At 37.6% G+C, this 13632-nt stretch overlaps 1 protein-coding gene across 1 annotated transcript; it reads left to right on the top strand.

The window, feature by feature from the left end:
• Nucleotides 1-10195: 10195 nt before the first annotated feature.
• Nucleotides 10196-13589, top strand: LOC131643227 (uncharacterized). The gene is made up of 3 exons (XM_058913381.1): nucleotides 10196-10461; nucleotides 11673-11882; nucleotides 12288-13589. Exons 1-3 carry the CDS (start codon nucleotides 10284-10286, stop codon nucleotides 12977-12979), a joined length of 1080 nt encoding a protein of 359 aa, XP_058769364.1. The 5' UTR covers nucleotides 10196-10283; the 3' UTR covers nucleotides 12980-13589.
• Nucleotides 13590-13632: the final 43 nt, after the last annotated feature.

Here is a 13632-nt window from a genome sequence, read left to right as displayed (position 1 = left end):
GGAGTTCGGAACGGACGATTGGCGTCGGATGTGAGTCTCAAGGCCTTTATTACCTCTCAGTGTCATCTTAGGCATGCTCAGCCAAAGATACCCCACTCACTAATATCCATGCTCAGTTAGGTCATCCTAGTCTTCCTAAACTACAAAAGTTGGTGCCAAGTTTATCGAAGGTGTCTAATTTACATTGTGAGTCGTGTCAGTTAGGGAAACACAGTCGTAGTCAATTTCCAAATCGAGTCAATAAATGAGCTTCATCCCCTTTTGCTTTATTTCACTCCGATGTTTGGGGTCCCTCGCGTACTGTCTCTACACTTGAGTCTAGGTATTTTGTGATCTTTATTGATGATTTTTCATGTTGCACGTGGTTATTTTTAATGAAAAATAGATCTGAATTATTCTCTATTTTTGAACAATTTTATAAAGAAATAAAAACTCAGTTTGGTGTGTCTATTCGTACCTTAAGAAGTGATAATGCTCGTGAATACTTATCCCAACAATTTCAAACTTTTATGTCCGACAATGGTATTCTCCACCAAACATCTTGTCCTCACACACCTCAACAAAACGGGGTAGCCGAACACAAAAACTGGCATCTCGTAGAAACTACTCGGACCCTACTTCTCCATGGTAACGTTCCACTTCGGTTTTGGGGGGATGCTGTGCTAACGGCATGTTACCTTATAAATCGCATGCCCTCATCAGTCCTTAACAATAGAATCCCTCATTCAATAATTTTTCCCAATTCCCCACTTCACCCAATTCCTCCCCGAGTCTTCGGGTCCACATGATTTATACACAATCTCTCTTCTGGTCTTGATAAATTATCAGCTCGATCACTAAAGTGTGTCTTTCTTGGTTATCATCGATCCCAAAAAGGTTATCGTTGCTACTCACATACTCTACAACGATACCTCGTATCAGCCGATGTTACTTTCTTCGAGTCTGTTCCATATTTTGAGTTCAACCAAGTAACTCCGGAACCCCTTCAGGATAGTACTCCCACACCTCTTCCGGAAGTCCCATTTCCCATTATCCACCATCATTCTAGCCCTACGGTTGACCCCCCCCCCCCCCCCACTTCTCGCCCACTTCAAACATATAAGCGTCATCAACCCACGTTTGTCGCACCTATCCCTGAGGTAGTACCTATCTCTGAGACAGTACATGTCCCTGAGGTCATTGTAGACTCTCCTCTGACGCCTTCTCCATCATTGGATCTGATCCCGCAACCTCAGTCTGATCTTCCGATTGCTCTTCGAAAAGATATACGACAAACACGAAATCCTTCTGCACATTATATTGAGTTATGTTATCATCGTCTTTCTCCTTTGTAGTATACTTGTTTGTCTTCTTTGTCTTCTGTTTCTATTCCTAACACTCCAGGTGAAGCATTATCTCACCCTGAGTGGAGGCAAGCAATGATTGACGAAATGTGTGCTCTTCAAAGCAGTGGTACTTGGGAACTGGTCCCTCTACCCCCTGGAAAATCTTTAGTAGGTTGTCGTTGGCTTTATACAGTGAAGGTTGGTCCAGATGGTAAGATTGATCGATTTAAGGCTCGCTTGGTAGCCAAAGGATACACTCAGATTTTTGGGTTGGATTATAGTGATACCTTCTCGTCTGTAGCCAAGATGGCATCTGTTAGACTTCTTCTAGCCATTGCAGCCATTCGACATTGGCCTCTTCATCAACTTGACATCAAAAATGCTTTTTTACATGGTGATCTTGAAGAGGAAGTATATATGGAGCAACCACCTGGATTTGTTGCTCAGGGGGAGTCCTCAAATATGGTTTGTAGGCTACACAGGTCTCTTTATGGTTTTAAGCAATCTCCGAGAGCTTGGTTTGGCAGATTCAGCACTGTCGTACAACAGTTTAGTATGGTCCGTAGTGAAGCTGATCATTCAGTGTTTTATCGTCACTCTACCCAAGGATGTGTCTATCTTATTGTATATGTGGATGATATTGTCATAACTGGCAGTGATCAGCAGGGAATACTCCAGTTAAAACAACATCTCTCGAATCAGTTTCAGACAAAAGATCTTGGTAAACTCTGCTATTTCTTGGGTATTGAGGTAGCCCAATCTAAAGATGGTTTGGTGATTTCTCAGCAGAAATATGCTATGGATATTTTGGAAGAAACAGGTTTGTTGAACGTTAAACCAGCTGATACTCCTATGGATCCAAGTGTCAAACTCCTACCCAATCAGGGGGAGCCCCTATCTGACTCAGGAAGGTAAAGGAGAATGGTTTCAAAGTTGAATTATCTCACAGTCACTCGTCCGGACATTTCTTTTGCAGTTAGTGTGGTAAGCCAGTTCTTAAATTCTCCTTGCCAATAACACATGAATGCTGTTGTCTGGATTCTGAGATACATCAAACGTGCTCCAGGAAAAGGCCTCGTGTATGAAGGTAAAGGACATACTCAAATAGTTGGATACTCTGATGCTGATTGGGCAGGGTCACCCATTGATAGACGATCCACCTCTGGGTATTGTGTACTTGTTGGAGGAAACCTTATATCTTGGAAAAGTAAGAAACAAAATGCAGTTGCAAGATCAAGCGCCGAGGCAGAGTATAGGGCCATGGCAATGGCAACATGTGAACTCATTTGGTTAAAACAGTTGCTCAAAGAACTTCAAATTGAAGAAGCAAGACCAATGACACTTGTTTGTGATAATCAAGCTGCATTGCATATTGCTTCAAATCCAGTCTTCCATGAGAGGACCAAACATATTGAGATAGACTGTCACTTTGTCAGAGAGAAGATTGAATCAGGCGACATTGTCACAAGCTTTGTCAACTCCAATGATCAATTAGCAGATGTGTTTACAAAATCTTTACGAAGTCCCAGAACTAATTATATATGTGGCAAGCTTGGTGCATTTGACTTATATGCTCAAGCTTGAGGGGGAGTGTTGATATTTGTAAATATATAGTGTTAATAATATTTGTATATAGAATAGTCCCACATCGACTATATCATATAATTAGTTGTAATCTCTCTATATATAATAAAGTCTCCGTAGTGCTTTACAAAACACACGGTTTATTCAAATGTCTCTTAATCTATCGTATTTCAACAAGATATATAACTTCAATCTTTCTTTGATAGAGATAATTTATTTTAGGGTGATGCTAACTTGTATAAAATTAATTTTTTTATTGTATTTTTTAAAACAAATTTTTTAAAAGTAGGAGTCTTAAAAACTATCTCTTATAAATATGCATGCCAATACGCATGTACACTTATACTCACGCACGCATAGACACATGTACACTTCGATAGCAGGCCTAACAAGCCCACACGAATGAAAGTCAAACCCACATGGATGCAGGATTATATTACAAAATAATGTTTAATTTTATCAGGGAATTTCTCATTGCACTCATATAGGGTAGAAAACACCCCTGAAAACCCCAAAATATCTTTCGGATATGTATTTCCGAATGCAACCTTATTTCATTTTCAAATATTTCGGATATTCATATCCGAAAACAATCATATTTGAACTACTTTTAAATATTTCGGATATGCATGTCCGAAAATGCCATGAAGCAGTTTCAGATATGCATATCCGAAATATGCTCCGATTCTTCATTTTCTAAAAACAACAACATTACATTGTTACAATCGGAGCATTGTAGCAACTAAAATTAATACCTTCTATTATTCGACAAATATTTAATGAAAATATAAAAGACGTAGATTATAGTATGAAAAACAATATCATAATATATAAATAGTTGTTCGAATAAGTGTAAAACATCAAAATATTACAACACCGTAAAAAAGTCATAAGCAATACATGAATAGACTAATACTACTAAGTATGCCTAATGCGAACTGTAACACCCCGAAAATTATTTCTAATTATTTAATTTAAGTAGGAAAATTATTTAATTGGAATAATTGATTTTATGAGGAATATTGAGAAATATTGGAAAATAGTTATTGGGCTGTGTTGTGGTTAGTGAGAAAGGGAGGTGTTAACTTGTTAGGCCCATTAACCAAAGTTATTCCATTTCTCATAAAATAGAAGGAAATTGTGGAATAGGAGGGTTACAGCAATTGGGAAAAGAGAAGAACGTGAAAATAACTAAAGAGCTTTGGAGAGGGGAAGACCGAAGACCAAACTTAAGGTAAGGGGGGATTCTTCCTATTACTAAGTATCATGTGATTCTAGGTGATAGGATTGAATATCTTGTGGTTCGATTCAATTATGATGCTTTGGATTGAATTGTTAGGTTTTGATAATTTTTATGAATTTGATGAAATTGATGAATGTTTGATGTTAGATGACCTCTAAAATGTGTTATAATTGTAGTATATTATGTTATTTGGTGATGTTTTGATGTGGGAATGATTATGGTGTGATTGGATTGGGATTGGGAGTAGAAGGAGGTCTGAATCGCAGTAAAATTCTGCATAAAACGCAGCATGCGTCGACGTAAGTGTCAGTTGCGTCGACCTGAGTATCAGTATGCGTCGACCTATAGTGTCAGCGTGCGCTTACCCGAGAGTGGTAGAAGTGCTATGCGTCGACCTGAAGGAAGCTATGCGTCGACTCACTGCATGCAATTTTTGAAAAATATTCTAAAGGTCATAACTTTTGATCCGGTTGTCCGATTTAGGTGCCGTTTTGGGCGTTGCGAAGCTAATTAGATGTTTTATTTGATAAAGTGATAAAATGGGCAGTGGACGACTTTATTTTTAAAACTCGATTTAATTGTTTTGATGAATTGAAATATTGTATATGTATATGTACTTATATGTATATGTACTTATATATATGACAATGTTTTGTGTGATGAAAACACGTTATGCGATCGTGAATAGTATTAATTGTGAATGACTATTTGATGCATGTATTTATGTTGGTGATTGGACTACGATATCGATTGAGTGTTGTTGGTATATAACATGTCGTAGATGATGCATGTTTCGTGGTGCAATGATGATTGGTGCAATGATGATAGATGTAACAATGTATGATTGTGGTGATGATTGATGATTTGTGAATATTAGTATGCTGTTAATATTAATATGTTGATTGTGGTGAACGTATGTGAATGATTGAATGATGCTTGGACATGTACATACTTGTTTGTGATGATATTGGTGAGATGAAATGAGACGATGTTAAGCATCGGATCGGTGATGATATAAGTATGTGATATGTGTGCATTCATTCATAAATCATTTGCATTGGATCCCGTTGATGAGTGGATCGTTGGTGGCTAATTCCCATTGTGCGGAGATTAGTAAGCAGTCATCGTGTGCCCATGGGGGTGTGAGCGATGAGGTTAGTCGTGTGCCCATGTGGGGTGTGAGCGACTTGAAGGGCAGTATCATAGAGAGAAGTCATGTGATTGTGATTCACGAATGTTGGTACCAAATGCATAGTGTCAGTTGAATCATATGCATTGGTCATAATATGATTGGGTGAAATCCAATGTTATGTCTTCGTGTGTGTATATGATTGATGTATTAAGGAGTTGTTGTTAATATAACTTGATGATTGATGTAATGATGAGTTGTGGGCCGATGGCCAATATTGCTGAATTGATGCATTGTATGTAGATATGGTAAGTATGACGATGTTCGATAACCTGGATATCTGAATGCATGTAAGATTGGGTGAATTATAAGCTATGATATTTTGTTGCCAAAAATTATATAATGCTTATTAATTGTGAATGAAACTCACCCTTACATGTTATTTTTTAGATTGAGGAGTAGCGGCTTAGCTGATTCGGTGAGGATAGCTCTTAGAGTTCATCCATGAGTCGTGTCGGTCATGCTCTAATTGTAACACTGGGGAACGTTAGTTTAGAGAAGAATTACTCTGTTGGTTTTGTTGTTTTATAATTGTATTGGAGTAACTTGCATGGATGATGAATATGCAATGTTATGAATTATAATCCGCTGTGTTGAACATGAATTGTGTTTTATGTTAAATCGTTCCTCGTGTGGCATGACAATTGACTATGGTATTTTATATTAAAGTAATTGTGATACCCTTGTATTTCATGTTTACTCTGAATTATATGATTATTTCCGCGGGGTTTAGAAGGGTGTTACACGAACTCCCTGCGACCTCCTCTGCCTCCTATACGCCGCCGCACCGGACGCCTCACTAACCATCCTATGTACTATGGCAACCGCCTCTGAACCGCCCTGCTCAATGATCCCTCTGTCCAATGCCTCCTGCCCAATCGAGTGTATTTATTGGCATATCGGCAGGAGATCAATGGCATGGTCATCCTCAGCTTGCTGGTTCTCCAAGAGTTCCTCGTGCGTTGGCCTAGGTGGACATCCTGGAGCATCGAGTGTCATGATAGGATGTGGCACCTGATAAAACCATGTCACGTACCCATCTACACAGTGTTAGCTCTGGGTGGTCCGCATACGCTGATACTCCTCCGGGACTAAATGATGTGCTCAATCCTCAAACATAGCAGTGAGATCTCGACGGGTAAGGGTGTCGGGATCAACCTCAAATGGAGATCTCGGTATCATCTGCCCACACCCAAACTGTCTCATGCACCGCTCCGGCATATATCTGACGATGGTGTTAGCCCCACATGCCAACCATCCGGAGTATAATGTAATGCGGTCGAATGGGACAACATCACCATAATCACTAAAGGGCGTCCACTGGATGTCATTGTGAGCAGTACGATCGAGGTATACACGATATGGCCCCACTTTCTGATTCCCTCTATGGAGGACATATCATGTAGCCCTGGGCATGGCGTCAGTGTAAAAGGGACCAGGATCGTATCCTTGGATGCGGTGGAAGTAAGAGATGAATCAACTCTAAAACACAAATATGATAATATGTTAAAAAGAAATGTGATATAATTAAAAAGAAATGTGATATAATTAAAAAGAAATGTACCGTGAGGAGTGTGCAAGAGCCAGTCAAATGTCTGGTCTTCCAGTTGCTGGCTTCATTCAGCTTCTGGTATAGGTATACTAGAATGACGCTCGCCCAGTTCCACTTGTGAACTGTAGTCAGATCAATAAAGTATCAGAGATAATTCATGTCCATGTAGGTTGAACTTTTGTCAACAAAGATGGCAATGCCAACCAAGAACATGAACCAACACCGCAAAGCGCAACCACGGTGATGCTCAACAAAAACCCCCCATCACCCTCCTCCTCGGACTCCGCTGCCACCATCAAGTGGTTCTCATAAATCTCTTTCAGGGTGGAGAAACCGGATATGCGCCTCATTAGTTGCTCTGCACTCATAATCTGCCATATTTGGGTTCATACACAGATAATCCACCATCCACTCTATGGCATCAACCCTCTGTATTCGGGAATGGTCCAATAACCTCCCTCTGATCGGCAGGTGGAGCAGACAGACAACATCATAGAGGATGATAATCAACTCCCCAACAAGAAAGTGGAAAGACGAGGACTCCTTGTGCCACCTTTCAGCAAATTCCCCTTGCATGTCGTGGCTTATGGTACTATATCTGGTCATGCATAACTCGCCAAGTCCGAAACCAGCTACAACATCATTAAACCACTGAGCTGACGGTTTAAACAGATCAAATATTTCCGCGAATGGTTCACAGATTTTATGGTAGGTCGTTCCTGTCACAACAAAAAATAACAATGTTAGTTAAACCGTATAAATTCATTTGAACTATTTGTAATTAAAACGGTTAAATTAGAAAGTGCAAAAAAAAATAACCTCGTCGGCCTAAATACGTCGAGCGGCATGGTCATGGTAGTAAATCAAGAGGGATGTGTCAGAAGGTCCTCCCGATAAGCCGCCCTCCTGTGTGTCCTGAGCATCGTCATGAGCATCCTCGTCGTGCTCGGGGTGAACCTCATGTACCTCCTCCTCCTCGGCAACCTCTTTCTCCTCTTCCTTCCGACTAACCTCATGAGAGCAAGACGCCCGAGACAGTCGACTCCTTGGTGCAAATGATGATCCTTCAGGCGCCTCATCCATTTGGACTTGGACTCGGACTCGACCCTATCCTCGTCCCGTAGTCACTCCTTGTTGCGTGGCTCTCTTGCGCCGAGCTAATGTCGTTTGTGTCTGCCTCCCCTGTCTAAGTCGTGCAATCGGTACCTGATTATCTATCATTTTCCTGAAAAATGCCACTAGTAAGAGTATGAAGAAAACAAAATTGAAAAAAAAAACTCAGACCAAATTTTGGAAGTGCATATCTGAAACTGGTCAGAGGTGATTTCGAAAATGTACTTCCGAAATTACATGCGAACAACCATTTTTGGCAAAGTTCCATTTCTTGCCCTAACTCAACCAAAATCCCATTTTTGCATCTAAAATATATCATTGAACTACAATAACTTCAACCTACAGTATTATCTTAATATCTAACAACAAAAACAACATTTTGAATATATAGTTGGAGATTGTTGAAACTTGCAGTTTCTTGAAGCTTTTAGTGTAAAGATAATGGAGCTTTGGGACTTGAATGAAAGTTGAGTTGAAGAGTATGAAATGCGTAGAATGGAACACTTGAAAATGGGTTTGAAGTTGATTTTTGTGTATTCTGAAAACTGAAGGGGGGTGGCTGTTTGCGTTTGCTGATAAACCCCAAAATATTTCGGAGATGCATCTCCGAAGTCACTTTTTTTATTTTAAAAAGGGTATTTTCGAAGATTCATATTCAAAGACACCTTTTTTTAAAAGAGTGACTTCGAAGATGCATATTCGAAAACACCCCTTATGATTAAAAATAGGTGTCTTCGAATATGCATCTCCGAAATTTTGGGGTTTTCACTGCGGATCTGCGAGTATGTATATGGGTGCAATGAGAAATTCCTTTTTTATTATTATGTTATTTTGTGTTTTACTTCAATTGGGTTAGGCCCATTAGTACGGTCAAATAGGACTAGTTGTCTGTATTTAAGGATCTTGTTTCCCTAATGGAGGGTAGCGAATTAATTCAGAATTTTATTTCTTTTAGTTTTGTGTTTGTTCAATGGTAAACCCTAGATTTGGTAATAGTTGTTAATTCCCTTTCTATCACACTTGCAATGTGTGACATAGAGAGAACAAGAAAGAAATGATATACATGGACAAAAGAAAAAAGAGAAATGAGAGAGTAGGAGTATGATTTCATTTTCAGTCACTTCGTTGACATTAGTCTCAATGGTTAGAGGATTGTTACTAACACGAAATTTAATATAGAAAATTAGGACCAACTAATAACATAAATCAAAAATAAGAAGAGAAAGAAAAAGAAATGAATCAATTATGGTCGATAAACATATTTGGAAGAGTTCTTTTTTCATCATCTAAATAATATCTACATCATTTTCATACGCATGACAATAACAAAATTATTTAATCGATTAAATCATCCTTATAATCAATTAAGTTGCCTAAAAAATACAACCCTAATTTAAAAAAAGAAACTAAAATGGTTGTATACTTTAGTCGATTAATGGCTTTTTTAATCGGTTAGAGTGTGTTTTTCTTTATTTTAATAGATTTGACCAATGTTTTAATTGATTAGGCAATGTGTTGGCTTTCTTATATTCTATACTTAAGAGGATTGGTTTTAAGAGGTTTAATAAAGATATTAGAGGTTTAGAAATGGATTTTGTGTATATGTGATTGCCTTAATACATTAAATATTACTCTTATTTTTTTGGAGTAAATTAATCACTCTAAAGCGTTAAGCATAAGACTAGACTAACTTTCATACTTTCTCACTTTTAAAACTTTGAGACTTTAAGTTTTTCTACTTGATTCAACATTTGCTTAGCACTTCAAATGAAACTTGAATTATTTGACTAATGAAGTTTAAGATATATTCTTTCTTAATTAAATGTCTTCATCAGAAACTACCAATCAACTTTTCCTTTAAAATTGTCATGAGAACTCTTAAAAAGAGCTCATCAACACTAAAAAAAACTATTTAATTTATTGAGCTACTCGTCTTTTGATCTTGACAGTTGTCATCACCAAAATCAACTAACCATTATATTTGTACGATAGATAGATTCACACGTGACATCACAGGTATCATTAAAATCAATTGATATTATGTGAATAAATTAATGATTATATACAATAAACCGTGGATTAAGAATTATAAGATATAAATATTATGAGTAATATTATATTATAAAAATAAAGTGAAATATATTTTATATTTTATGCAATAGTTATAAAAATCAAAATTAATCAATATTTGTATCTTCACAGTAAGCACAAGTCCACAATCACAACGCCGCCCGTCCCGTCGAGGCAGAACAAAATTACCGAGCAAGCAGAAGCAAGATGCCGGCAAGAGCAGAGAAAGAGCGGCTCAACCTTCTCCTAGGTTCCCATCTCACCACCATCCATGAAACCCTACAGGTCCTTGATCAAACTCCATCTTCTTCTTCCTTCGATTCCAAAGTCTCCTGGGAAGACGTCCTTAAGATGGCAGATCAAGTTTCCAAACAAGCTACCACAGGTTTGTTTACTCTTCCTTTCATCGTAATTGTTAAAGATAGTGTTTTCAGAGAAGATGTTCTTTTTCAGTTGAAATTCAATTTGGTATTTGATTTAGGGTTTAGGGTTTATGTTTAAGTTATTTCTATAGTATAATATTAACTAAAGTTATATTTTTTTTCCATATAAACAATAAGTTATTTTCATAAGCTATATATGGAGAAGATGAAAACAACTTATCAACATGACTTGTTTTCTTAAGTTCTCCCAAATAGTTGTGCAAGTGCTTATATTGGCAGTCTCATATTTGAACAAATCTATGGATTGAAAGTTTACTAGAAGAAGTATTTTCAATCTAGAGGTGAAAGTTGGGGATCGTATCTCCCTTCTAGTCACGCGGTTTAAATATCTTGGGTCTGTAATACAAAATGATGGAGAAACAGAATAGGATTAAACCATCAAATTTAAGTTAGGTGGCTGAAATGGAGGAGCGCTTTGGGGGTTTTATGTAACGCAAATGTGCTACTCAAGTTGAAGGGAAAATTTTATTAGACTGCGGTAAGACAAAATGTTGGGTTAAAAATCAACTCGGGAATAAAGTAAGTGTAACAAAGATGAGGATCTTGTGTTAAATGTGTTGTAAGACTAGATATGATAAGATTAGAAAGGAAAATATTAGAGTGTTGGGGTAGCACCTAAAGTAGAGAAGATTGTAGAAAATAAACTTAGGTGGTTTGGGCATATAGAAGACATGTAGATTCTGTAGTAAAGAGAGTATATCAGATGAAGTGAAGTCAAACAATTAGAGGAAGAGGAATACCTAAAAAGACTATAAGAGAAATTATTAAGAAAGATCTTGAAATTAACGATTTGGATAGAAGCAAGGTTTTGGATAGAACATTATGACTTAGTTGTTATTGTTGATGTTTTCATAAGCTTTTTTGAAGAATTTATAAAAATAAGTTGAAAATATCTTATCGACATGCCAAAAGTTATTTACTTAGTCCCTCTCAAGCAGAGTCACAAAGGTTTATGTCAGTAATAAGCTAGAATATTCATTCAAAGCAGACCTTAAGAGTCTGCGTAAAGGAGAAAGAATGTGCCTACTTTCAATATTTCTTACCTTGTTGTATTGTATAAGTGTGTGGCTAATAGATTATCAAGTTTTTCCATAGTAGTTGTTCAGATAGGTGGGTATGTGTTTATGTTGTTAAATTTATGTATTTTGTGCAGTTGGAATGCTGTGGTCCGGAGACAAACCAGAGTCAAAAGCAATCGAGGAAAATATGACATCCTACTTCAACAATCTACAAGGTTTCCTCTTGGTTTCTCATGGGAGCATGGTAGGTGCAGGACCTACCTTGTCCTCCAGTATTCATGAATCTGTCAAGCAAGTTGTTGATTCCAGCTTCAGGTTAATGAAAGAAACTGTCTCTTTATATGGTAAACTCTTTCTCTTAAATAGGTCATTGAACTATTGATTATCGACTTTAAAACTCCATATATCGTTATTTACAAATAACTCTGAAAAAAGGTGTGTTAGTGTCAGTGTCGGACACCAACACTGACATAGCACTGACACTTGTGATTATATTGAATTTATTCTTTTTTTCAAATTATTATTGGTGTCGACGTGTCGGTATTGGTGTCCATGTCCGTTCTTCATAGCAAATAACTAATCTATCTCAACTATAACTTACAGCTGTTTTGTTTTAATCAGGGCTATGACATAACTTGTGATATATCAGAATACTTATCATTTGGAATTTTCTTCCTATATCAAACTATTTCTTAACTTTCTGTTGAATAGTTAACAACCTTTCATTCTCTTGTAACAAAAACTAACAGGATCCCATAATGAAGTCCAGAAACAATCAGTTCCACAACTGGTAGGTGTTGTATGGGAAGCGTGTTCTGCCCTAAAAAAGACACCTTCATCAAACATTACAGCAATTGGGCGAGGAATGACAAAGGTTGCAGTTTCAGTGAAAGACGTTCTACGCGAGATGAAAGAATTGAAGCCAAGTTCTAGTGATGATCCAGCTGACACGGAGTCTGAACAACACGATGATCATTCTAGTGAAGGTGAACTAGGGAACGACCTATCACCAGAAGAGATGAAAATCGCTGAGAGAGCCATTGTGGTTGTGTCTGACACGCTTTCAGTCCTTAAAGAACTTATCCGCTCTATCACAGGCTTGATTAAGATGGAAAAACCAAATGACAACAGTGGTTTTGTAGATTCACTTGAAAAATTGTTGCAGCTTTGTCAGGAACTTAGCCAACAGATTGATGAGGTTGGAGCTTGCCTCTATCCCCCGCACGAGATTCCTGCCATCGAAGCAGCGATGGAGAAAATTCACAGCATTATTGATGGTATGGAGGTGGAAATAGGAGGACTTCAAGGTGCATCAGACGCATTTCTAGAGACATGCAATGGTTTGAAGAGCTCAATGAGTGAGCTTGTGTCTGAACTAAGTAACTCTAGTACTGCTGATATAGAAGCCAGAGTGGAAAATATAACGTTAGCTGATAAGTAGACTCTTTTGTTTGTACCTTATGTGCAATGATTTTGACCATGTAGAACTACTGTAATGATTATTTTGAGCTAAAATTTTATTTTAGCTATATACATAGAGTTATAAGTCTACTTTTGTTTCCTACAAACCCTTTGTTGAGTGGGATGCTGCGATCCTAGGAAGACACATGTTTTACACAATAAAAGAGTATCTTTTACACAGTAAAAGAGTGTTATATAGTGTGAAAAGAGTATTTCTAGCATTTTTCTTCTGAATAATATCTTGCCCTACTGGCTTTATGCTCGGGGGACTATACATGTCCAGAAATTTGAATTGAAGCTAAACCCGAGTTCAAGAGAGCCTGTCCCTATCTCAATATGAGGCAAGACCGATTTGGATCAACAGTCAGGCTGAATAGGCCGGCCCAAATTCGATATTGATGGCTAGTATTCTTCAATATACGGACAGCGTATGAGACTTTATATAAACTAACAATCACCGTGCACACATAAAACACACCGTTTTCTTTCACACTTCATACTTTGATAAACATTACGACTTGTGACTCCTTGGCCTAGCATTGTGACTCTGATTGGCCTATCACCGGTAGAGTTATCAAATAGTGTTCCCAGCATGTAGAGATATCAAATATAAATTCATCTTGAAAAAGCTTC

Source organism: Vicia villosa, linkage group LG1 (assembly GCF_029867415.1).
Source record: "Vicia villosa cultivar HV-30 ecotype Madison, WI linkage group LG1, Vvil1.0, whole genome shotgun sequence".
Taxonomy (NCBI): domain Eukaryota; kingdom Viridiplantae; phylum Streptophyta; class Magnoliopsida; order Fabales; family Fabaceae; genus Vicia; species Vicia villosa.
The sequence above is the reverse complement of the archived record's forward strand: the minus strand, read 5'-3'. Positions and strand labels throughout refer to the sequence as shown.

Coding starts and splice junctions, on each gene's coding strand:
- LOC131643227 (XM_058913381.1), top strand. CDS start 10,284: ATGCCGGCAAGAGCAGAGAAAGAGCGGCTCAACCTTCTCCTAGGTTCC. Junction 10,462..11,672: donor TTCCAAACAAGCTACCACAG/GTTTGTTTACTC, acceptor TATTTTGTGCAG/TTGGAATGCTGTGGTCCGGA. Junction 11,883..12,287: donor AGAAACTGTCTCTTTATATG/GTAAACTCTTTC, acceptor AAAAACTAACAG/GATCCCATAATGAAGTCCAG.